General features: G+C 45.0%; 1 protein-coding gene across 2 annotated transcripts in view; it reads left to right on the top strand.

The window, feature by feature from the left end:
- RAB7B (RAB7B, member RAS oncogene family) overlaps positions 1-23145 on the top strand; it is a 33857-nt gene extending 10712 nt beyond the window's left edge. The window contains exons 2-6 of one of the 2 annotated variants that reach the window (XM_014054158.2): positions 403-464; positions 6035-6161; positions 7603-7818; positions 16571-16696; positions 22589-23145. In XM_014054158.2, coding sequence (XP_013909633.2) covers positions 412-464; positions 6035-6161; positions 7603-7818; positions 16571-16696; positions 22589-22669 — 603 coding nt within the window. In that variant the 5' untranslated portion in view covers positions 403-411 and the 3' untranslated portion in view covers positions 22670-23145. Of the gene's footprint in view, positions 1-402; positions 465-6034; positions 6162-7602; positions 7819-16570; positions 16697-22180; positions 22400-22588 lie in introns of those variants that run through there. The other variant, XM_087720075.1, reaches the window with a different exon arrangement.
- The last annotated feature ends 3696 nt before the right edge of the window (positions 23146-26841 follow it).

The raw sequence follows: 26841 nt of genomic DNA, 5'->3' as shown, positions 1-26841 counted from the left end.
GCTGGGAGCCCGCCCCATGCCTTCTCCCAACCCCCCACACCCCTTCTCTGAGCTACTTACTTTCTGCCTTGTGGACCTAGAACTGATTGTTGTCTCCAGGCTGGCTCTCCTCTCCTATTATGGTGGAAGGCGTCTCATAAAAACCACTGTGCGGCAGTTGGGAACTGCTGTGCGGTGTTTTGTTGCCACGTGCGCGGCCGCGCAGCTTAGAGGGAGGAGTGGTCTTATCCAAAACCAAACATTCTTTTTCTGATGTAAAGCAAAGTAAGTAAGTAAAACAGTAAGATACCTGGGATTTAATGCTTACCGCTGCTATACTATATGTGTTTCTGGATGGATTTCTGTCATTTTGATGATTTGAGATACAAAATAATAGTTTCTCTCCTCCTTTTTGCATTGTAGGTCCCATTCATGGGTCCAAGTAAAAGAGTGGATTTGAAAATCGTAATCATTGGAGCTTTGGGGTAAGCATATTTTTAAAATCTTTAACATTTCTCTCTCTTATCCCAAACCTTCATTTTATTCTCACAATAAGTTTGTGAAATAGATTAAGGAGACAGAAAATGAGAAAATGGAGACTGGCTGAAAGTCACAGAGCTTACCTGTCCCTTCTGACTTTGGGTTTCTAGTGACTCTCCCTGAAGTGTTTTTTTGTTTATGTAATTTTGATGGCTTCTCATCTCACAGCAGTTATTTCTAACTAGCAGTGACAAACAATAATCCATGATACTCAACTGGAATAATACACCCCAGTCATAAAACCATGCCAACAGCATAACTCACCGAACCTCCTGGCCCAAGTATCAGTCTTCAGAGCCTCACGAGAGATAACAGAGTCTGGATCTCCAGAGGGATGTTGTTCCACACAAAAAGAATGACTCCAATAAGATGACATTGTTGAATAGAGAGGACCTGGAGCATGTCCTCTCTGAGAGTACTTAGTGGAGCAATGTAAAGAGTAAGGAAGATGACTTGGACAGAGATATGCAAAATCCATTGCTAAGGCAACAAAGGATTAAATATATTTTAAGTCCACAGCAGGCAGATAGTATTCTTTTATGATAATATGCTTCTGCAGCTCAGATACTGCCTTATTCCTACTGCAAATAGGAGAAGGAGGTACTACATAATCAGAGTGTATCTATCCACTAGGTAGACCAGGACAAGTAATCAAATCCACAGGAAGGTTAAAACTATTTTTACTGGTTGTAATAGAATCTTGCAAGTTTAGAACAAGTTGAGATAATGGTGTAATTTTTTCTGACATTGGAAAGAGGAAAGAAATATTTCCATTAGAAATGAAAGCAGATTCACATACTGAATTGTGTAAAGTTAGAGTGGGAGAAGAGGAACATTGTGGTTTTAAATTTCAGGCATTTGTGATCAGAATGGAAAAAAAACATGGAATTCCAGCTTGAATATGCTACATAATGTTCACTAGCAAATCTTTATTCATTACTTCTGTCCTGGCTATTTTTTTTTTCCACCTAGAGGGAATTTTTTTCTCTGAAGAAAGCAGAAGGGGTAAATTTTAAAGAATAGGCAGGTTTAATTTAATTAAACCTGCCTATTTAATTCCATATACTTATTAATGGACTGCCTGTTTAGTGGACTGCCTATTAGTGGACTGCCTGTTTAATTCCATACACTTATTAGTGGATAAGCCTTATTTGTAAGTTCTCTGTTCCTTGTTATTGATGAATCATAAACATACATTTGGGGGAAATGTGTACTTTAAAAAAAAATATTTTTCACATTTCTGAACTGTCCCTCTTCCTCAGAGAGAGACTGGGTGGTGTACAATGAAATGTTAAAATACAATTAATTTTTAATTAAATAGTGCATATACTCTTAGAAATGGAATTTCATGTCCATGAATATTTAAAATACTACTTCAATTCTTGGAATTCCCTCTTTCAAAGATAATGTATAAAAACTGTGCGATTTTTTTTTTAAGGATTGATGATAGATATGTGAAACATAACTGACAGTACATCATAAAATGTTCAATTTCTTTTTTACAAAAGACCCTAATTTTTTTTTTAAACCACCATAAATAAAGTCAAGGAAAATTATGGATGTGACAAATGACTTTTGTGATTCAATAAAGGTGCTCTTTAAGAAACCGTCACTATCAGTTTAGAAAAAGGTCCTTTGACATATAACCATTGTAGTTAACCTATTTTTAAAAAGATCAAAGTACAAAGATGAATGTTCGATGGATTTATTATCAGTTATTCCAAAAGAAAATGGAATTTCTACTTGCTGACGTTAAAAGAAATATTACACTACAACTATCCACTTTGAGCTACTAGTATGACCAGATCGAGTTAGTAATTTGTTAGTGTTACGCTAGAGATCAGATAAATAACAAAGCAGGCAAACCGAAAATTTGGGTTTTTTTTAAAGTTGTAGTTACTACTGTACAGTAATTGCTATTTTCTTCCAAATAAACAATCCATAGGATTATTTTGTGAATTACATTTTATATCAATACTTGCAAATATATGCTATACAAGATTCACTTATAAGTGATTATCAGAAACTAATTTGATGGAATCATGTCTTTGAAATAAATATTTGAATCTCCAAGTTCATTGTTGAAACTGGATTGCTACAATTTTAAATGGGTTTTGAGTTATTCCCACAACCACCACCCCAACAAACTGTTATGGCTGATTTTTTTTATGTTTTCTAAACTGCTGTGAGTGTGCATTGATTTAGTGATATATATGTAGCCAAAAATTAAAAACATTTATTAGTAAGTACTGTATACTATTTTTTTCTGAAGAAATGATCACTAAAAGTCCACATAGACTTGCTGACAGATAATCATTACATTATAGTCTTAGTACGTAGCTTTTCTTCTTATTCCCCCCACCCCCCAACAATAACCTTGTTGTGAGAGAGGGCTGAAAGCGTGCTTGGCCTAGAGTCACCCAACAAACCTCTGACTGAGATGGGCTAGAACAAAGCTGTCCCCATTTGTAGTCCAGCACTTTCACCATTATGCCACACCAGTTCTCATTGTACCATTTGTCATATAATATTTTGAGCATCCATATTTTTTTTCTGAAGCTGGGAGTTGCAAGGGAAGAAAATTTGCTGTCCCTGATCTAGTGAGAATTATTGTGTTCAATTGAGTTTACATTTCTTTTAAACTGTTTGCATATTGATTAGAGATGTTCCATTGTCTACTCATTGGCTTCCAGATGAAGCAATTAGAATATGTCAGAGTAAATATATTAAACGGATGTTGTATAAAAAATTCATACAGCACAATAAGCAGAAATCAGGGGACAAAGCAAAGAATATAAATGGTGTTCTGGAAAAAATAAGAAAATGCCTACTTACAAAAATTACAATAAAGTTTAAGAACAGATTGCAGTCCAAATATATAATTAAAATGGCAACTAGTTGCAACAGCACCAGTCAGATAGGTTATACTGAACACCTTAACTTAACCACAGCAGGTGAAGAATCTAATACAATACAATACAATACAATACAATACAATACAATAGCAGAGTTGGAAGGGACCTTGGAGGTCTTCTAGTCCAGTGGTCCCCAACCTTTTTATCGCCGCGGACCAGTCAGCCTTTGATAATTTTACCGTGGCCCGCTGAGCCTGCGCAGGGGTGGGGGGGGCGTTGTTCACAACGACACATTGATATTGTTGTGGGGGAAATAGGGGGTAGGAGTATTAGGTATCTTCACTACCATATATAAAAGGAGATACTATCTTAAATAACAAAGTGGGCCCCCACCTCCAAAATATACTGAAAGAAAAAAGATTCCATGTGCTCAACTAATTTTTTTTAAAATAATCACTATATTATGGACTACAGACATATATATATATATATATATATATATATATATATATATATATATATATATATATATATATATATATATATATATATATACATACATACATACATACATACATACATACATACATACATACATACATATACATATACATATACATATACATATACATATACATATACATATACATATACATATACATACATGCATATATACATACCGTACGTATATATATAATGTCCAAATAACAGGAAAAGCGCTTCAAGGACCAAAGTATATTCCTTTTTTGCAGCCTTAAGAGAACTCTCGTTTTTTGAGGCTCGGAACCAGGCATTCTCGTGGGCTGCAAAAAGGAAACGCGACCCGGGAGCGCAGCCTCCAAGAGTCCATATCGCCAATAACTACGCGTGGGGGGAAAGGAAATGTGTTTTGTGAGGAAGAGAAAGAGCGCGCTTCACCGATGCCCGTTGGCGAAATTTTGGAAGAGAGGCAAGAGACTTCAGGCACCGAGCCCCCACCCCTGGCTGCGGCAACTGGAGCGGGCGGGAGGCAGGGAAGGGGTGGGCAAGACCGCCGCTTTTCCACCGTGCGCTGCCCCCCATCTCCTCTCAAAAGACCCCCCCCCGCCCTCAGCTGCCCGACGTTCTCTCTCTCTTTCTCTCTCTACCTCTCCCGCCGTTCCTTCTCACAAGCCAAGGCCGGGCGGGGAAGCCGCCAGGGCCTCCAAGGGCTCCGCTTCCAGCACATGGTCCGCCCCCTCCTCGCCTCGCTTTGCTTCCAGGCGAGCCGACTGAGGCGAGAAAGGAGAAAGAGGCGGAGGCGTTCACTGAGGGGACGGCTGACTCGGGGAGGGGGCGGAGGTGGTGTAGTAGCGGGGGATTCTTCCTCCTCGCCTCACTTGCTCCTGTGCTTCCACGCAGCTCCCCCCCTCCGGCGACGGCGCTGCATGAGTGAAGAGTCGGCCGTTGCATGGTCCCCGGCCGCTGCAGCGATCATGGCCCCCGGCCGCTGCGCGGCCCGGTGCCAGGTACTCCACGGCCCGGCACCGGTCCGCGGACCGGGGGTTGGGGACCACTGTTCTAGTCCAACCCCTGCCTAGGCAGGAAACTACTTGGATAATAATACTTGCTATTCAGATCCTGGATCATCAAACAAACAAATCTGAATTATAGCACCATTATAGTACATAGCGTGAAATGTCCAGATCGTTCTATTTTAAACACAAAAAAATACATATCTTCTATAAATTATATAAAAACCTAGTTAGCAATAGCAATAGCAGTAGACTTATATACCGCTTCATAGGCCTTTCAGGCCTCTCTAAGCGGTTTACAGAGAGTCAGCATATTGCCCCCAACAATCTGGGTCCTCATTTTACCCACCTCGGAAGGATGGAAGGCTGAGTCAACCCTGAGCCGGTGAGATTTGAACCGCTGACCTGCTGATCTAGCAGTAGCCTGCAGTGCTGCATTTAATCACATCGCCACCAGTGAGGAGATGATCTTATGTTTGTTGCTTCCAGAACAGATATAAAAGCAATGGACACAGGGTCTGAGACGAAGCTATACTGGTCAACTAAATTATATAAAGATTATAACTAAATAGTTCTAACATTTCTATGGGCTTACTTTAGTATAGGCCCATGATAGCAAACCTATGGCTTGCGTGCCATGTCGGCCAGCACGTACAGCCTTGCCTTATTTGTCTTTCGAGTTTCTGGCGTGCATGAGCTTGAGACGATCAGCTGTCCTTCGTACATGTGGCAGTGCCGAAAACCAGTGTGTACATGCGTGCTGGCCAGCTGATTGTTGGGTGTGCATGTGTGCCAGAAGCTGGATCTGTCCTTTCCTATCTGTTCGGCTTTTCTGGAGCACGATCCCTTCCCGTACATGGCAGTGCTGAAAACCGGCCTGCGCATGTGTGCCAGCCGCTGATTGTAGGCACCCAGAAGTTTGGCTTTTCCAGAGTGCAGTCCCGATGACCGTGCATGCGTTACATTTCCACGCAACCTTTTCAGCACTTTAAAAGGTTTGCCATCACTAGTATAGGCAATAACTGATTAGTATTAGAATTAGTCTTCGATTAGGATACTCTAATTTCATTAGTTCAAGTGAAACAGAACATTAATGGATAATCTTTAAAAAGTTCGAATCCAAACTTCCTGAAATGAAATTTGCATGTGTTTCTTTTTTCATTCAAGTGTAGGAAAAACCTCTCTTCTCCATCAGTATATTCACAAGAGATTTTATGAAGACTATCGCAGCACCCTGGGAGCTAGTGTTTTGTCCAAAGTTATGGAAGTAGACCACACACCACTGAAATTGCAGGTGACAAAAGTTTTAATATCTCAGATTTCTTATTCCATGGTTAGCAAATATTTATAGCTCAGTCAAATATACTGCAAAGAAAGGACAGATATTGTGAAATATTTTCATATGTTTATATTACTGTTGACAGCAAATTTCCAAGAGAGACCAGGGTTTATGATATTTTAGGAAGAAAATCATGTTAGTCTAAGGTGGCAAAAAAAATCAGGAGGAGTCTGGTAGCTGACATCTAATGAAGTGAGCTGTAACTTTCACAATTACATGCTTTTTAATAAAATTTGTTAGAAAAGAAACTCTCAGACTCCTTCAGAGCTTAAGGATATCACTTTGTAATTCATCTCTGACTAAAATGCTGACTTTGTTAATGACTGTGTTTTCACATAGTCACCTTTAAAGCATAAGATGTTCCAATGGCATTTTGGTTTTCCTTTGAGAAGGAGAATCACTTTCCTATATGTCATTGACCTATTGGGAGAGGAGGTAGGAGTTCAACAGTATAGCACTGTCTTTTGCTATCTGAGCGGGCACCATTTCCTTACTATTTCTTAATTGACAACACCACATCAAAGTCAATATTCATATTTCATATAAATAATTAAACCTTGATTATTGTCACCTGCTCATTCATTCATACTCTGTTTTCCTTCCTTGAAGTATGTGGCATGGCCACATGGTTCAGAGGTTTCCTTCAATAACAAACAAGGGAGGCTTTGCTTGTGTTATGCAGTGTGCCTCACAGATAGCTCCTTGTTTGACTGTCTTTTTTGCTTAATATTAGGAAGGAGACTTTATAAAGCAAAGCATTCACTTCCGGTACCCTTTGACTTAATATGAATGCTTTTGAGACCCACATTAGCCCCACTAGCAATAGCAATAACACTTAGACTTATATACCACTTTACAGCACTTTGCACTGCTTTACAGCCGTCTCTAAGCGGTTTACAGAGTCAGCATATTGCCCCCAACAATTTGGGTCCTCATTTCACCCACCTTGGAAGGATGGAAGGTTGAATCAACCTTGAGCCTGGTGAGTTTTGAACTGCCAAATTGCAGTAGGCTGGCAGTCAGCAGAAGTAGCCTGCAGTACTACACTCCAACCACTGCACCACCGTGGCTCATTACTAGAATGGTATTCCAAGGGCTAGCTTGCATTCTGATATGTAGGGATTTTGAAAATATCACTCCCCACTATAAGATCCATTTTGGGAACAGGTAAATATATTCTGATAGTCATGTAGTGAGTGCACTTATCACATACTTCAGACTTCCAAATATGGACATCCAAAAGTTTCCTATCTCTGCTGCAATGGTTACTGTACTGATGTTAATGCAGAAAGACGTCTTGTAGATGGAGGGATAAAATATAAATATGATTGAATTGTAGAATAGTAATGTTTTGGAGACTGCAAATGCTAATGCTTATATGTTCCTCCTCCTTTAGATTTGGGACACTGGAGGCCAGGAACGATTCCGGTCTATTGTGTCCACTTTCTACAAAGGTTCGGATGGTTGCATGCTGGCTTTTGATGTCACAGATATGGATTCTTTCGAAACCTTGGATGTTTGGAGGAAAGATTTTCTTCAGAAAGTCAACTCTACAGAGCAAGGCTTCCCAATGGTTGTGCTGGGGAACAAAATTGATCTGAAAGATCGACAAGTAAGAGCTGGAAGTAGAAATAGGGGTGGAAATTGAATATAGAGCTCTCCAATCAGGATCTGAGAACAAATTTTGAATTTGTTCTCAGACAATAAATATAAAAACTAACATTTTTGTACTCAAAGAATTCTTTGCATCTTTACCATGTTTTATAGGATTTTGCCATCTCCAGCTATTGAATATTGAAACTGAACTGTGTTTGTGCACAAGCCGTGCATTTCTGTGCAGTCCTTTTCCAGAGTGGGAGGAGGGAGTGGTCACGTGTGGGTTTTATCTTAGCCTGATTGGTCCAAGACTGAGAGCAAAGTTATAAATACTGGTGCCTGTCCACTCCTGGCCCAGATTCTCTCAGTCTGGTCCAAGTACTGTTAGATAGGTGTTTAGGTAGGAATTTTTTCCCCCCTTGTTTAGTCCTTTTGCGATCTGGTTTCCATTTGGCTAATTGGGCACTTTAAAAATTTCAAACTTCCAAATTGTTACTGCTGCGGCCCCAAGGGACAGATCTCTGCCTCGGGCGGCTGGGGGAGGGCCCTGTGGGGCGTTTTGGTCTCCCCCTGCGGGCCAGGAGCCTCAGCCCTATCCCCAGGAGCGCGGGGGTGCCAGCTCCGGTCTTCAGCTGCTTCCCAAGCAGCTCTCTGTGCAGCAGCGGCGGCAGGAGCGGCTTCGGTGCCACGTGGAGCGCGCGAGCCGCCCGCATCACAGCTGATCGGCTCGGGCGGCTGTGCGGGGGTGAGGAGAGCATGCCTAAGCGCCGCGTGGCTCTTCCCGATCCGATTCAGCGCTGCGCTGGCTCCTGGAAGCCGAGCTGAGCCGCTGGTGTCTTTGCTGGCCTTTTCGCCCACGCGCGGGGTTCACGCGGCCATTTTGGTGGTCGCCACGTGCGCGAGGCCTACTTTGGCCTACCTTGGGGGTGAGGCCTTGCACGAGGCTTTGGGCCTGAGTTTCCCCACAGACCCATAGGCCCTGGTTCCAGTGGGACTTCGAGGCCTGTGTTCCAGCCCCTTCGTCGGACATGTGAGTTGGCTATGGACGAGGGGGCGGAGATTTCCCAGGGCCAGGTGGTGGGCCCAACTGGGGGTGAGGAGGCCCTGGATCAGGAGGTGGGGCGGGGGGCTCCCCCCCAGGGATCCTTGGGCACCAGGCGCCCCTCTAGGTCATCCACTAGGGAGGAGGCCAGGCAGCATAGGGCGCTGGAAAAGACCTTTGCGATGGCGGAGAGGCAGGCCCTGTCGGCAAGGCCTTCTTCCCGGGACAGATCCGGGTCTAGGTCTCCCCTTGGGCCTGTATCCAGCAGATCTTCCCCTAGGGGGTTTAGCCCGGCTTCTTCCTCAAGTTCCCCTGGCAGGTCTCGGGCCTACTCCAGGAGGAGGCGTTCTCCATCCCCTGTAGGTGATCCCCTGGAGGGTACGTCCAGGGGCCCCTGTTCCTCCCAAAGGTTGGCTCCCCAGGGGCCTGGTTCTGTTTATGGGGATGTGGAGGATCTGGATAATCTTCCTGAAGGAATTAAAAGACTTATTTCTGCAGCCATTACACGGGGCATTGCCCAGTGAGACAAGGGCTCCCTCTCTTCTAAGCATGGGGGGCTAGGCAGGGTTCAGTATCGAGCTTCCTCTCCTTCCATGGTCAGTGAGGCTTTGTTCTTGGGGGGGGAGATTCCCCAGGAGATGGGCTTCTCGGATGATGAGAATACAGCCCTTTCTGATGAGCCTTCTTCCAAGGGCCTCTTTGTGCCAGCCATGTTTAAAATTCTCTTGGACAAGGCACGGCAGACCACTAAGGTTGGGACCGGGGACCCTTCAGTGCCCCCCCCCCCTAGGAATCCTGACATGCCCATGTTTTCTGCCATGGCCACCAACAAGGAGGAGATCCCTGCTCCTCCCCTGTTTTTGGAGGTTTTGACTGACCAGTGGCCTCGCCCCTCCAACTTCTCAGCTCCTGGCAGTAATGACCGCCGGCACTATAACGTAGAACAGACCTTTACTCAGGCCATTCAGCTGCCTGCCATTGACACCCCGGTGGCCGCCCTAGTCTCCTCCTCCCCGGTGGTGTCGGGCGACGCGGCAGATAAGATGAAGCCGGAAGATAAGCGTGCAGAGCTTACCTTGCGGAAGAATTTTAACGCCACGGCGTGGGCTCTTAAGTCTGCGGCCTCACCTTCCTACTTTAACCGTGCCACTGTCATGTGGCTTAAGAAGCTTCAGGAGCGCATCCCTATCCAGGACGACCGGATCCACCACGATCTGTTTAAGATCATGGCGGCCTGCCAGTTCTCGGCTGATGCGACCCTGGATACGGTCAAGTTTGCCTCCAGTGCCTTAGCCACCTCTGTCACTTCCCGTAGGCTTCTTTGGTTGTGCCACTGGCAGATGGACAACAAGGCGAAATGGGATTTGGCGGCCGCCCCCTTTAAAGGGCCCAATCTTTTTGGGGAGGCCCTTACCCCCATTCTGGTAGAGGATAAGGACAAAAAGAAGGTCCTTCCTTCCACGGCTAAGAAGGCCGAGGCTAAGTCACGTCCTTTCCGTAGGCAACGGTATAGGGCTTCTGATTATGGCTATAACCAACGCTTTTCTTCCTTCCCTGCTGATAGACAATTCTCCGGACAGTCCTTTCAGGACAGGAATCGCTTCCAGGGCCAGGCTCGGCGGCCCTTTCGTGGAGGAGGCGGCCGACCCTACCGCAGAGGGAAGTGACTCGAACCCGAGTCATCCCATCGGCGGCCGCCTCTCCCTCTATGTGGATCGGTGGGACGAGATCACGTCGGACGCCTGGGTCCGAGCCACGGTTCGTCACGGGCTCAGGTTAGAATTTCTCTCCACTCCTCCAAACCTCTTCCGGTTGTTCCCTCTGTCTCGGAGTCGGGAGCGCTGCTGCCTGATGGTTCAGGCGATCGCCCACCTCCTCGAAATTCGGGCGGTGGAGGCGGTTCCCTTAGGGGAACGAGGCCTGGGCCACTACTCCAATCTCTTCGTGGTTCCGAAGAGCACGGGGGGCTGGAGGGCAATTCTAGACCTCAAGCACCTGAACAAGTTCCTGGTGTACAGGCGCTTCAAAATGTCATCCCTCAAGTCTATCCTTCAGGGCATCAGAAAAGGGGACTTTCTGGTCTCCGTGGACCTCACGGAGGCCTATCTTCACATTCCCATCCTGCCCGCTCATCGCCGGTTCTTGAGGTTCTCTCATGGGTCCCGCCACTTCCAGTACAGGGCTCTTCCCTTCGGCCTGGCCTCGGCCCCGCGGACCTTCACAAAGGTTCTGGCTGCTCTGGCGGCTCATCTGTGGTCTGTGCCGGTTCGTATCCAATGCTATCTAGATGACGTCTTGGTTCAGGCGGGCTCCCTTCATCAGGCCGTCTCGGATCTTCGGCTCACTATCCGGAGCCTTCAAGGGGTTTTTGGTGAACTTCGCCAAGAGTCATCTTTCTCCCTCCACCCGCATTCTGCATCTGGGGACAGTCATAGATTCCAGGTTGGGGGTGGTGCGTCTGTCTCAGGAACGGCAGGTCAGCCTCCGTCGCCTGGCAGAGAGCGTTCGCGCAAGGCGGTCCACTTCCAGCCTCTCTCTGTCACAGTTATTGGGCAAGATGGTCTCTTGCATCGGGATTGTTCCATGGGCCAGGCTTCATCTCCTGCCCCTTCAGTGGGAACTCATCCCCTTTCAGAGGGGACGCCTGAGCAATTCTCTTTGGACTCCCGGCGGGGGTCTGCGCCTCTCTGGCATGGTGGCTCTCCCCGGCCATTCAGCGGGGCTGTTGCTTCTGGGAGCCGGACAGGGTGACCGTCACCACGGACGCAAGTCTGTTTGGGTGGGGGGCCCTAGTGGGCCCCCGGATGGCGCAGGGCAGGTGGACGGCCTCGGACCTCCGCCACAACATAAATTGGCTGGAGCTGAAGGCTGCGCGACTGGCTCTGCGTCACTTCCGGTCCTCGGTGGAGGGGCATCATGTGCTCCTCCTGACGGACAATGTTGCCACCAAGGCACACATCAATCGTCAAGGTGGAACCCACTCGCGGGCACTCTGGCTGGAGGCTCTGCGGCTGGGGTCCTGGGCGGAAAGACACCTGCAGTCCCTGGTGTCGGAGCACATCTCGGGACTCTCCAACGTCCAAGTGGATTGGCTCAGTCGAGTGACTCTGGACAACGGCGAGTGGCAACTCCACCCGTCGCTGTTCCGGAAGATCTGCCAAAGGTTCGGGTCTCCTCTGGTGGACCTGTTTGCGTCTCCCAAGAACTCCCAGCTTCCATGGTTCTTCACCCATTTCCAGTCCAGGTCGGCGGAGGGCACGGACGCCCTCAGGAGCCGGTGGCCCCCAGGCCTTCTCTATGCCTTCCCTCCCATTCCCCTCATCCCGGGAACCATCAGGAAGGGGGTGGCGGAAGGGGCCTTGGTCATTCTGGTGGCCCCGTTTTGGCCCAGGAGGCCCTGGTTTGCGGACTTGGTACAGCTGTCGGTGGCTCCCCCGTGGAGGATTCCGCAGGGGGAGGTGGTCTAGCTGCAGGGGGCTCTGGTTCACCCGGAGCCTCAGTGGCTCCAGCTGACCGCGTGGCTCTTGAACAGCGGCTTCTGAGGGAGTCTTATCTGTCCTCCGGGGTCATTCACACCATCGAGGCGGCTCGGCGTCCGTTGACGACCCGCATTTATAACTCCACCTGGGCGGCGTTCGTCCGATGGTGCTCTCCTAGGGGCATTTCTCCCGATAGGGCCACCATTCCCAACGTCTTGGATTTCCTTCAGAAAGGTCTTGAGGACGGGCTTTTGCAGAACACCTTGCGTCGCCAGGTGGCGGCGCTGTCTTCGGTCCTGGGGGGGCCGGGGTCTTCTTCCCTTTCCCAGTTACCTCTGATCAAGCTTTTCCTGAAAGGGGCGGCCAATCTCAGGCCTCCCCCCGTTCACAGGTTCCCCATGTGGGATCTTCCCCTGGTCCTCAGGGCATTGACGGGAGCCCCGTTTGAGCCCCTTCGCTCAGTTCACTTACGCTTCTTGTCGCTGAAAGTGGCATTCCTGGTGGTGATTACATCCGCCCGACGTATTTCTGAGCTAAGCGCCCTGTCCTCCAGGGATGACCTCTGTCACTTTCATCAGGATAGGGTGGTCCTTCGCCTTGACCCGGCCTTCGTCCCGAAGGTAAATACTCCTTTTCACAGGGCCCAGGAGATCGTCTTGCCCGACTTTTGCCCGGGCCCTTCCAATGACAGGGAGCGTCTCTGGCATCGACTAGATGTCCGCCGCACTCTGCGGATCTACATCCGGCGGACAGGTGACGTCCGTATGTTGGAGGCCCTGTTTATCTCCTTCCAGCCAGGGTCACTGGGGTCGAGGGTGTCTTCGGCCACCATTGGCCGTTGGCTGCGTCAGGCCATCGTGGAGGCTTACACGGCCTTGGGTCGGACAGCCATGTCGGGGATCATGGCTCATTCTACCAGGAGTGCCGCGACCACGGCGGCATGGGCCACGAGGGCCCCATTTGAGGACATCTGTCGTGCGGCCACTTGGGCTTCCCCGACATCTTTCATCCTGCATTATCGTCTGGATGCTTTCGCGTCTGCGGACGTGTCCTTCGGTCGGAGAGTTTTGCAGGGGGTGGCAGCTGAGGCTCCCCTTCGGCCCTAGTGGTTCTTACTCTCCCTCCCTGGGACTTTAGCTTGGGTATGTCCCACACGTGACCACTCCCTCCTCCCACTCTGGAAAAAGGACGTTGGTCTTACCTGAACGTCTCTTTTCGGAGGGGAGGAGGGAGTGGTCACGACCCGCCCTGAGTTCTGTTGTTTGGGGCCAAGGGGAGGGCCCGGGCGTTCCCGGGGTTTGTTGTGTTGTTGTTTTTGTCATTTCAGTTGTACCGTTCATCTTCGAGAATCTGGGCCAGGAGTGGACAGGCACCAGTATTTATAACTTTGCTCTCAGTCTTGGACCAATCAGGCTAAGATAAAACCCACACGTGACCACTCCCTCCTCCCCTCCGAAAAGAGACGTTCAGGTAAGACCAACGTCCTTTTTGTTAGATATCTATTCAAAAGGGATAGGATCTTGTTGAGTCTGAGTCTGGTCTCTGAATAATGCAAGAAATCTTGCAGAATGTCTTCTGAATAAGTCTGAGCTTACTAAAGTATAATTGTTCCTCATTCAGCATAAAACAAAACCCCACCTGACACTTCCATCCTCCATACACCCCATCTTCCCCCTCCAACTTTCCTTTCCTCCCTCTAACACTCCCCTTTTCTACTTCCCTTTCCCCTCAAACCTTCCTTTCTCCCCTTCCTCCTAGCATTCCCCTTACGCCCTCCTTACATTCCCCTCTTACTCCCTCCTTGCTCCTCCCTCTTCTTTCCTTCTACCTCTCCCCTTGGTGTATTCCTTTATTCAACTCTTATTTATTAATATTGAGCTATAAAGATAGAAAATAGGAAACAAAATATGATAAAAAGAAAAAGAAAAAAACCAAGGAAAAAAATATAAAGAAAGAAAAAAAAGAAAAGACAACCGTATACAAGTGCATTCTTCTTCTTATTGAAACTATATTACCACCCACCCACCCACCCCCCATAGGTCCCCCTCCCTAGTCCCCCCCGACTTCCCAGGGCCCACACCTGGCACTGCCCTCTGTCAAACCCCTTCTAAAGTATCTTGTGATCCTATGAATTAAAAATAACAGTAATATGAGAAAAAAATTGATACAAAGAAATTACAAATTATAAAAAGGAAAAGAAAAGGAAAAAAAAGAAAAAAGAAAAAAAAACTCTTTGTATTAAGCTCAGCCCCCCATCTTTATTAATGTTTAAGTAGTATAAATCATTCTATATATATTTTATTCTCGTCTCTTGCTTCTTTGTTATTTACCCCAACTTCCTGTAGACTCCCCAGTTCATCTTCCTTAACCTTATATTCAAATAAAAATTTATGCAAATTTATGCAGACATCAGTTTGCGATCTAGCTCAAAATAATCTCACCAAACTTTCCCTTCTAGTAGGATTTAAACAGCGTGGATCATTCCACCTATTCAAATAATAATTTACCCAAGAATCAGTTTACATTCTGTCTCGAAATAATCTCACCAAGCTTTCCCTTCTAATAGAGTTTAAACAACGTAGATCATTCCGCATGAATTTTACCCTCATCCCTTGCTTCTCTGATATTTACCACTACTTCCTGTAGTCACTCCAACTAATCTTTCTTAACCTTATTTTCGAATAATAATTTACACAAGAGTCAGTTTGCCTTTTAACTCGAAGTAATCTGATCAGGCTTTCGCTACCCCTCCACCTACCCCGCGTTACCCGGCTCCCTTCCTCCCAAACCAAAATTCAGTAAAATTACCATCTCCACTCTCTTCACTTTAAAGTCCTGGACAATTTAAGTTAAAGTTCAAACATATAAGTCCCGTGAAATGTGTTCAACATCCGCTCCACGTAATTCAGTCCCAATATCACACCACCAGTATCCAATTCCGCTTTTTCTACCGGAGAGAGATCGCAAACCCCATGCTGAATGATGATGAGTTGTGTTTTCTTTTTTCTTTTTTCTTTTCTTTTATTTCTTTTCTTATAGCAAATATCCAGTATATAAGTGATTGTAAAATTGAATGTGAAAATGAATAAAAAATATATTTGAAATTAAAGTATAATTGTTCCTTATGTTTAAATGAAAAATGCCTTTCTACTAGATTGAGATCTGCATTAAAACAGATTTGTGTACCATGTAGTCTTTGTCCATGGGCTTGTCTTCTCCAAGCAAAGCAAGGATCTCTGAGGCTTCAAGAATATATTTGTTTAACCATTATATAAAACTAGTGCAGCTCAAAATAACTTTATTATTGTTTATGTATTATATTATAATTTATTGTGTACCACAATATATCATTTTTTTGCCATTTACTATTGCTTTAGCTCAGTGGCCCCCAGCCATTTGGGCATCAGGGATTGGTTCTGTGGAGAGAGGTTTTCCGTGAATTCCCCATTCTGTGGATGGGGTTTTGCTTGTTTACGTGGCCTGGTTGTTGGCATGATACAGCCCAGTGCCAGTCCATGGACTGGGGGTTGGGGACCACTGGTTTAGCTGGTGTTGGCCTTCATAAGCATCGAGTTCAAAGAACCTAGTATATTGTAATGTATTGGCATAATGCAGGTAGTCCTCAACTTATGATCACAATTGAGCCCAAAATTTCTGTTGCTAAACAAGACAGTTAAGTGAATTTTGCCCCAATTTACAGACTTTCTTGCCACAGTTGTTAAGTGAATCATTGCATTTGTTAAGTTAGTAATCCAGCTGTTAAGTAAATCTGGCTTCCCCATTGACGTTGCTTGTCAGAAGATTGCTAAAGGTGATCATGTGGTCCCAATACACTGCAACCATCATAAATACAAGCCGGTTGACAAGTGTCTGAATTTTGATCATGTGATAATGTGGATGCTGCAATGGTCCTAAGTGTGAAAAAAAGACATGTCACTTTTTTCAGTGCCATTGTAACCTCAGTCACTAAATGCAAGGTTGTAAATCGAGGACTAACTGTGCATAGCCAAGCAGTGTGGCCTTTTACAATTGACAGATGGAAATTTTGTCAGTGTACATATTTTCTAAGTGCAGTTCAGGATTCATGATGTTACGTTATATATTTAATATTATTTATTATTAATATTCCATTATTTGGGGATGACAAATATAAATAACATTTTCATTGCATTCATTTCATTCATTCTTGAAAGAAACAAATTTCCATGTAATATTATATTTAGAACATCTAATCTCATTTTTTTTAGGTGTCCAAAGAGGTGGCTTTGTCCTGGTGCAAGGAGAAGGATATAGCATATTTTGAAGTTAGTGCTAAAAATGATATTAATGTGGTGCAAGCTTTTGAGACCCTGACAAGGCAAGCACTATCAAGAGTAAGTAGCAAATTGCTTATAAGAAATAGAAAATCTGTTCTCTTTTGAACAACAAAGAAATGCCTGCAATTCAGAAAAACAGTTCATCCATTGCAAACTATAATCTTCAAATAAGTATATGCTGTATAAATATGGAATGATCTAATTTGCTTTCTTCCAACAAACCTCTGAAGATCACAAAAGGAAAAGGTTGAGAAAGGGAAGACTGATATAACTGTGTAAACAAACCCTCATGTCTTTGCAAATGCTAACCAAGATTAGTGAGACTGTCATTTTTAAATCATTATCTAAAGGGAGATGTAATAACTAAAATTAATTTTAAGATGGCCTAAAGGTTGTACATTGATTTTCTTATCTCAGCAGTCCCCAATCTTTCTGGCTCTGCAGAACAGCAGCAGAGGGGATGGTTTTGCACACACACACACACAAATCCACAAATCCAGCCGTACAACACCTACTTTCCCTGGAAAATGAACAGCATTTCTGCATTATCTTCCTTTATTTGATGTCTTCCAGATAGATGGGTGTTGAGGATTCATAAAATCCTCCACTTACGACCGGGAGGCCAGCAACAGTCTAGGCTGCGCCCTGATTGGCTGAGGCACAGCATAGCTGTTGCTAGCCAGCCGAGCCAACCTGATTGGCCAGGGTACTGCGTCAGCAGTTGCTAGACGCTACCCGGCCTCCCATTGGTTCCCCCTGTTAAACGAAGCTAGTATAAATAGCTTGGCGCGGAATTGTTACTTTTGAATCGCTGTCAGCTCCTGCTTCTTCAATAAATCTGTTCTTGGTTGAAGTCCTGGCTCTCGCGTCGTTCCTGCCTCGATCCTTTAAACTGGCGACGAGGATGGGATTCAGCGATTCCTGAAGCAGAGCCTAGGACGGAGCAAGAAGAGATTCAGCCATAGCCGTTCAAGCCGCGTCAGACCGCCGGTGCGACGAACCTCTGAATTTTTTTCTTCTCAACGCTCCCCGACTACACTCTCTCAAGTCTACCGATCTGAACTGAACTGAACTGAACATGGCATCCACCTTGCCGCCCTTCGCACCCTTCGGATCCGCTGGTGAAACCTGGGAAGGTTTCATGGAGCGATTCAAATGCTATTTAATAGCATCTAAGAACCACAGCCAACCGGAAGAGGAAAAATGCAGCTTCTTTTTGAGTTGCTGCGGGGCCGCGATGTTCGCGTCCGCCGGGGCTTTAGCCACCCCGCGGCCTGTATACCAGCTCAGCTGGGACACGCTAATGTTCTGGCTGAAGAACCACTACGCCCCAGTGCCTTCCCGCATCGCTCACCACTTCGCGTTCCGCCGGTGCGTTCAGAAGCCGGCAGAAAGCATCAGCCAATTTCTGGAGTTGCTCCGCGTAACGGCGGCCCAGTGTGACTTCCAGAATTTGGATGAAAATTTGGTCGAGCAATTTGTGTGCGGGCTGAAGGACATTAACTTGCGGAGCTGCCTCCTGCAACACCCTGACATCACGATGCAGCAGGCCGTGGAATCTGCCAGAGAAGCCGAGCTCTCTGAGCAGTCCACGGCCGATATGCACCGCCTGCAGCTCTCCATGCCACCACCTCCTACGCTGCCTGGGTGCCCTCCGCCTTCCGCGCAAGCCTGCCTTGTGGATGAACTGGTGCCACCTGAAGACCCCTGCTCTAAAGTGGTTGGCCAGCTCCGGGCGCAGCCTTGGCGCCCTCCACCGCCTTCTCCAGCTGGCCCTGCCACGACCGGGTGTGTGGGTTGCGGTGGTCGCCATGCCTGCACGGCTTGCCCCTTCAAGGGCACAGTCTGTCGCCGTTGCAATAAGAAGGGCCACATTGCCCAGGTCTTTGCCGTGCCTCTCTGCCCTCACCATCCTTCTTGCAACAGCCTGCCGCTTCCCAACCGCAGCCGCGCCGCCAACCACCGCGGCCTGCTAGGTGGGCTGAAGATTGTCACACCGTCTACCAGCCGGAGATCGTTGGTGAAACGGTCAGCCAAGCGTCCGCCGGAGCCCGGAAGGTTTCTGCCTCACTCCAGCTGGAAGGTCAGCTTTGCCGAATGGAGGTGGACTCTGGCTCCTCCCGCTCCCTGATATCCCGCCTGTGTCCCCACGTCTCCTGTGCCCAGCTGCAACCTGTGGACACCTCCCTTAGGGACTACCAGGGGACTCTCATTCCCACGCTGGGTTCTTTCCCTATTCGGGTTGACTATGGGGATTTTCACGGCCGTTTGCCTATTCTTATTGTAAAGAACTCCCTGCCTGCTTTACTGGGGCTTGATTGGTTTCCTACCTTGGGGCTGTCTATCGGGGGGATGCATAGGGTGGTTCCCTCCTCTTTGGAGGATGTCCTCTCAGAGTTCTCTGACGTCTTCGACGGCCAGCTGGGTTCTTACAAGGGCACCCCTATCTCCCTCAACCTCGACCCCCAGGTTGCTCCAATTCGGCTTAAGGCTCGCAGGGTGCCTTTTGCCTTGAGGGCTAAGGTTGATGCTGAGCTTGACAAACTTCTGGCGCAGGGTATATTCGAACCCGTTGACCACTCGCGATGGGAGACCCCAATTGTGGCGCCTGTCAAGCCAGACGGGTCGGTGTGGATCTGCGCCGACTACAAGTCAACTATCAACCTTGCCCTCCAGGCAAACCCCTATCCAGTCCCTGTGGTGCAGCACCTGCTCCATTCCCTGGGGCGGGGCTGCACATTTGCAAAACTGGATATGGCGCAGGCCTACCAACAGCTCCTGGTGGATGACGATGCGGCGGCCGCCCAGACCATCGTCACCCATCATGGGGCTTTTTGTTGCCGCCACCTCCAATTTGGCGTTTCCGTGGCCCCGGGGATCTTCCAGAGCCTCATGGAGCGGTTGCTCCATGGGCTCCCTGGCGTGGTACCGTATTTCGATGACGTTCTGATCGCTGCCTCCAGCCACTCAGAACTCATCGAAATGCTTAGGAAGGTCCTCCTCCGTTTCAGGGGCGCGGGTTTAAAACTCAAACGCAGCAAATGCTCGTTTGCTGTTCCTAGGGTGGAGTTCTTGGGTTTCTTGATTGACGCCCAAGGAATCCACCCCACACCTGCTAAGGTATCAGCCATCAGGAATGCCCCCACTCCCTCCTCCAAGGCGGAGCTGCAGGCATTCCTAGGGCTTTTGAATTTTACGCGCCATTCGTGCCACATAAGGCATCACTAGTCGAGCCGCTGCATCGGTTGCTTGACTGATCCGCGACCTGGCACTGGGGCAGCCATGAAGCGCATGCGTTCGTGGCTGTCAAAGACACGCTTACATCAGCGGCTGTCTTAGTACAGTATAGTGACAAGCTGCCGCTGACGTTAGCCTGTGACGCCTCCCCCTATGGTCTGGGGGCGGTCCTGAGCCATGTCCTCCCAAATGGCTCAGAGGCCCCTGTGGCTTTTTACTCCCGGACACTCCTCAGCGGAGCGCAACTACAGCCAGATAGACAAGGAGGCTCTGGCTGCAGTGTCTGGGGTTAAAAAGTTTCACGACTATTTGTATGGTCGGCACTTTACTCTTGTCACTGACCATAAGCCGCTCCTTGGGCTTTTGGCCGGCGACAAGCCGACCCCCCCCCCCATCCTCTCTCCCAAGGTCCTACCCCTCCGATAACTGCAGGCGAACTGCGAAGATCAGGGCGGGTCCGGCACCGCCCCGCCTACCTAGATGACTACACATGTTCCAATCAGGGGCATGCGCTCTAAGCCGGGGGGAAGGGGTGTTGAGGATTCATAAAATCCTCCACTTACGACCGGGAGGCCAGCAAGAGTCTAGGCTGCGCCCTGATTGGCTGAGGCGCAGCATAGCCTGTTGCTAGCCAGCCGAGCCAACCTGATTGGCCAGGGTACTGCGTCAGCAGTTGCTAGATGCTACCCGGCCTCCCATTGGTTCCCCCTGTTAAACGAAGCTAGTATAAATACCTTGGTGCGGAATTGTTACTTTTGAATTGCTGTCAGCTCCTGCTTCTTCAATAAATCTGTTCTTGATTGAAGTCCTGGCTCTCGCGTCATTCCTACCTCGATCCTTTAAAATGGGGACTTTCATTCCCAGAATTCCCAGCTATAAAGGCTGAGCTATCTGGAAAGGATCAGGCTGAGAAAGAAAAAATAAACAGATAGATGGGGAAGTTCAAAGTCTGGACTGGTGCTGATGCAGTTGATATTTACTTACGTATTTTTTGGCGTATAAGATGCACCTTTTTCACTCAAACAAGAGGCTGAAAATCTGGGTGCATCTTATATACTGAATACAGCATTTTTGGCCTCCTGAAACCTGCCCCCTTTGCAAAAATGGCCGTGCATAGCCTTTAGAAGGCTTCCAGAGTGCTCCTGGGGACTGGGGAAGGCAAAAATGAGTACAAAAACAGGTCGCTTTTTGCCCACCCAGCCCCCAGGAGCACTCTATAAGCCTTCTAAAGGCTATGCGTGCCCTTTTTTTTTTTGACAAAAAACGGGCCTGTTTTCATGAAAAATGGGCCGTTTCTTGCTCATTCCCCCCCTCCCCCCGCCTGCAGGAGCACTGTATAAGCCCCCTAAAGGCTATGTATGCCCTTTTTTTTTTTGACAAAAAACAGGGCATTTTTGGGAGGTCTGTAGAGTGCAAAAACCTTTTTTTTTTTAAATTTGCCTCTTCAAAATCTTGGTGCGCCTTATACTTTGGTGTGTCTTATACTCCCAAAAATATGGCAGTTCTGGAGAGAGAACAAGATTATTTCAAAGATTATATTAAACCTCTGTAATTCCATGCTTGCCTACCACTTGGGCAGCCCAGTTACTAACACCCCGAGACCTGGCACCAGGCCGTGGACCAGGGATTGAGGATCCCTTCCTTATCTCATACATTTTATGCCAGCTGGCCCTATCAAACGTTCTATCCAGCATCAAACTTTATAGCATTTTAATGAAGATGTTGTCTGGTTGTGGATTTTACTTCCTTTTTTCCTCCTCCTGACCAAGTAAAAACCATCTGTTTTGCCTCATGAAACATGATGGATGAAGAAACTCTGTTTGACCACAAGGGGTTGCTGTTTGCTCACATTGCCATATGCACAAATGGAAAGCTTTTCCTTCCACAGCCTGGCTTTTTTCTTTGACAAATCACATGATTAGGTGATTTCATAAAAGCAGAAATCTATGACCAAAAGTTGCAGTGGGTAAGAAGGCTTTGATGCTCTTTGAACCATTTCCAAAAAACGTGATATCTTTGATTTTCCTGCAACTAAATGATTTTGTATTGTTAAACAATATACGCCTTTCTGCCTTATGCTTACATTGAGCAGGAATGTTCTAGGACACTTCTAAAATTCAGGAAATGGCACTGAAAAGTTTATCCATTTTTACACATGTAATTTTTTAGTGAAAAAATCATTGAGTGGTTTTTTTTTCCCCTCTAAGCAATATAAAGTCCCTGGCTTTCAATCTTGCTTAAGAAGTTTAAGAAAGAGCTTTGAACTGAGAAAGAAATCTGCATTTGTGTTGTTCTGTATTTCAGAAAAATGTATGGAAAATCCAAGTGACATAATGAACAGGGGATAAAGCTTTTTTCCAATTGGAAGGCTCTTAACAACATCAATTAAAACACGTTGGACAGCCAGCTTTCCCTTAAAATAACCTCACTCATTGTAATAAGAAAAAGAAAATAAAGCAGCAATGGAATCAAAATGGAAGCCGTACATTTTTTAAAAAATTAACATTTTATAAATTCCATGAATGTACCAAGCAGTTGCACAATAAAATCCTCATCTGTCATTCCTCATATATCTATTTCTTAACGGAGTTCTCCTTCTATACAGTTTTCAAATGATTGGCCAGGTGAATATAATGGTCTTATCTTGCAAAGTGGTTTTTTAGATTTAAATTTTAGATGTTATGTTTTTATGTATTTATATTTTTCTCTTAGTATCAAGGGGTGATTGAGAACTACCTAACCGAATCTATAAAGCTCAGTCCGGAAGATCAGCCCACAACCAAATGTTGCTGACATCCCATTTGGAATGATTGACATTTGGATACAGTCTGAAAGTTGGCACATGGAACAGCTGCTGCTCCTGGGGAATGCTGCCCATCAGGGTAAAAGATGAACTGATATAACAATATTGCCCTCTGGCATCCCAGCAAAGATGAAACAGACTGCTTAACACAGAGACATTTAGGAATCAGCATCAAGTATTGAGAAAATAGTTACCAAGCTGAAAGATTTATGACCGTACTGTATCAGTCAGACCTTTCTCAGATGCCACTTTGAAGTTCAGATTTATGTTCCAGTACACTCCATGGAATGACCTGATCTCATATTGAAATTGACTCCTAGATTTTGTCATGCTCTTTTGGTAAAACCATAGTAGATAATATCTGGTCCAGTTTGATGTTTTCTAGATACAGCTTAATTCCCAGATGTGCTGAAGGTGCTAGAGTGAGTTGGGGAAAGCTGATCTACATAGTTCAAGCTCAAGCTACATACATACATACATACATACATACATACATACATACATACATACATATATACATATATACATATATACATATATACATATATACATATATACATATATACATATATACATATATACATATATACATATATACATATATACATATATACATATATACATATATACATATATATATATATATATATATATATATATATATATATATATATAGTGTCACAACCCCTGGTAAGCCCCAATCATGGGAGGAAGCTAACTGCTTCCAACATCTGTCAATCGGCTCGTCACAAGAGTCCATCACGACAGAAACCCAATATTTTTACTGTTGCCTTTGTTATATTTGTGGTTTTTTTATTTGTGCTGATAAATAAATAAAGGGAGACTAGTATAGATCTAAATAGATGAGAGCTAAATAGCTTGAAATAGATCTATACTAGTCTCCCTTTATTTATTTATCAGCACAAATACAACAAAATGTAACAAAAAGGCAACAGTAAAAATATTGGGTTTCTGCCTGGATGGTCTCTTGTGACGAGCAGAAGGACAGAGAATGGAAGTAGTGATCTTCCTCCCATATTTGGGCATACCAGAGGTTGTAAAAAATCTAATATATATATATGCAGTACCTTAGGTATAAGTATAGGTCTCATTCCCACAACACAACAAGTGTCATGTGAGGTATGTTGAATTGAGAAAGAGTAATTTGCTCAAAACCATTCAGTGCACTTACACAGTAAAGAGTTGACTAGAATCTGCATGGGTCCAACATTCAATCCTTAAATCAACCTAGTACACAGCTTGGTTTCCCCTCTTGGTTCCTGCCCTTAAAAATGCAATATTAATCTTGATCTTACAGCAGAAATGCAAAACTTTTAATATTTGTTTATTAATATTATACAGAATTGGAAACTAATATCACATAGATACATTATTCTTTTTGCATGGAAACAGAGGCTCTTGAGCAAAGAAAACAAATACTGTAAAACTATAAATGTAGACTCCATTTTCAGGGTCCTTATTTTTGTAGAAGGTTAGTGCTTACTTAAGCAGTTTTACAGAGAATTATTTTTAAAAATACTAAAGAGAAAAGAAATATTGGAAAAGGGAATTTAGTAGAATCAATTTGTACATGGAAATACATAGTAGAGATTTGAAAAAGGGATTAAAAAATACATTGGATATGTAGTTTATTCTTACCATTGTTCAAATATTTTTTTACTGAAAAGAATTTCAATATGTGAATTGTATTTATATGGAATAGATTGAAGCCATTTTCAGAAAAGATGTTCTCACATTGAATCAGTATGGAAATTTGAAGCATAATCAGGCCAATTATTGTCCTGCCAGCTTGCTGTCTGCTTCTTTGTTGGATATATGGTACTTACCAGAAGGAAGAACTCAGGTACTGGGGAAAAATACTTTCTTCCTATAAGAGTTAATGATTCATATGTATGGATCAAGGAACAGGGTAAATTAGCACACGAGATATAGATCAGGTCATGGCTAGCCGGTACAAATATCTGTTCTTTGTTCATATAATGATTGAATGTATCACCTTCTTGTAAACTAAAAGAAGAGACTAGACCCGTGTTGGCAAATCTATGGCACGCGTGCCAGAGGTGGCACACAGAGCCCTCTCTGTGAGCACGCATGCTGCTCTTCTGATTTCCAGTGTGTACATGCATGCCAGCTGACAGAGCACCTGAAAATGACAAAAAAAAGGCCGTTTTCTGGATTGTTTCCAGGACTTTTTCGGGCTGTTTTCATACCATTTTTCATACTGTTTTTGGACATTTTTGGGGCTGTTTTATGCCATTTTTAGACTGTTTTTTGGCGGTCCAGTGGAAAAACAAAAAACAGCCTAAAATGGCCCAAAGAACTGCCTAAAATGGTCTTAAAAATGGCCTGAAAATGGCCCCAAAACCAGCCCCCAAACCGGCCAAAAACAGGCATGAACACCAGCCAGCTGTTCTTTGGGTTTCCGGGGCTCTGGTGCATGTGCATGCATGCGCATTCCGGTTTGGGCACTCAGTGCTGAAAAGGTTCGCCATCACTGGAGTAGACCAATATTGAAAATATACAGCTCAGCCAGTGCAGACAGCAACCATAATAAAATTATTAAATTAATTTTTATTGATTTCCATCTTGTCAAAGGACCACATGGAGCCTGAACTGATATCTCATTGCAAATCAGAATGAATTGGGCAGGGAAATATGATCTCGTGAATCTGTTCTATAAATATTTTGTTGACTGTACTACTTGAAACACCTTGGAATTCAGGTTTGGCTGGTGAGGACACAGCCAAATCATTTTTGGACATTGTGCTGCCAACTCAATTAAAATTGAATTTAATAAAAAGAGATGTGAAATTACTTACATGGAAGAAAGTAATCAAATGCACAGCCATAGGATCAGTGTGCCTAGTAGTTTCTGCCTGAATGGATCTTAGAATTTTAATTGCGCGCACATATTGTGCATGGATTAGTGGTGTGATTGTGCATGTATGTACATGAACAATATTGATGCAGTCTCAAAATGTGTATTTTGGGACTGTTAATAACTTGTAAGAAATGGCAGTTATTATATTGAGTATTGTATTATACATCTAATTGATCAATAGGGAAAAAAATCTAACACTTATCAAGAGAAGGGTCCTACAGCAGGGCTGGATTATAGATTTTTTGTTTGGATTCCTACACTGAGCAGAGTTGGGTAGCACATCTGTGTTTCTGGGAACCCAGATATATCCTGCCTATACTGAAGCACAAAGTAAAGCTTTCTAGATCAGCTGGGCATCTAGATATCTACAACTTGGTGGGCAACTACAAATAAGCGAGCCAACGGTCCAAAGGTATGAACAGGTAAAAATAGGTTTCCTTAAAAAGATTTTCCTAAACATTTTAAAAAATTCCATTGTGGGACAGTAGCTCATAAAAGTGATTATTCAAGCATATTTCTTTATCCCACAAAAATTATTCTATGGGATGTTGCATATTCAGTTTAATTCACCAATTCACTTGTGAATCCCATACTTACTGCAGAAGAAAATCTAATCAAGGATGACTCCAGAGTCGATGTCAATTCTGTATAAGATTTAAATTAATAATATGATTTGCTTAATTGTGACTTTTCTTATGTGAATCCAGCCTATGGGTATTTATAATCTATGGTTTGTGGACAAAATGGCAGCCTTTCTGAGACACTGAATTTAGGTAGGTCAATAGTCACAGATCATGTCATGTAAGGGGGAAGAACTGCAATTTACAATTTTTCTCCCTGAATACTTGTTTGCTTTTTTAAAAAATCTTAGATTTTTGTGTGTGTTGTGTGTTCTGCCTTAGAATATCAGAATCTTGTGACCTTTTCACTTTAATGTGAATGTGATCAGAGGAGCTCAGGACTGCTATGAGGGGATTCAGGATTTCATTTCAGTTTCAAGGTGCCCATCCAAGGTATAGACTTTAGTGTACTATGCAAAACATGGCAGCTGGAGTTTATTTAATAAATCATCAACAACAACAATTTATTACTACAGTCTTAGACCAGTGACCAGAACAAATAAAAGCACTCAGTATATATAAACTTAAACCTTCTAGTGTAAAATAATAAATAACAACTAAAATCTATAATAAAATCCAGTGTCAGTTAAACGTGGTCTGACTATAAGATAGTTGCAATCCCTAAACTGTGTGACCCATT

This window comes from Thamnophis sirtalis, unplaced genomic scaffold (assembly GCF_051295495.1).
Source record: "Thamnophis sirtalis isolate CommonGarterSnake01/CBP01778 unplaced genomic scaffold, rThaSir2_p1.2 scaffold_7, whole genome shotgun sequence".
Taxonomy (NCBI): domain Eukaryota; kingdom Metazoa; phylum Chordata; class Lepidosauria; order Squamata; family Natricidae; genus Thamnophis; species Thamnophis sirtalis.
The sequence above is the reverse complement of the archived record's forward strand: the minus strand, read 5'-3'. Positions and strand labels throughout refer to the sequence as shown.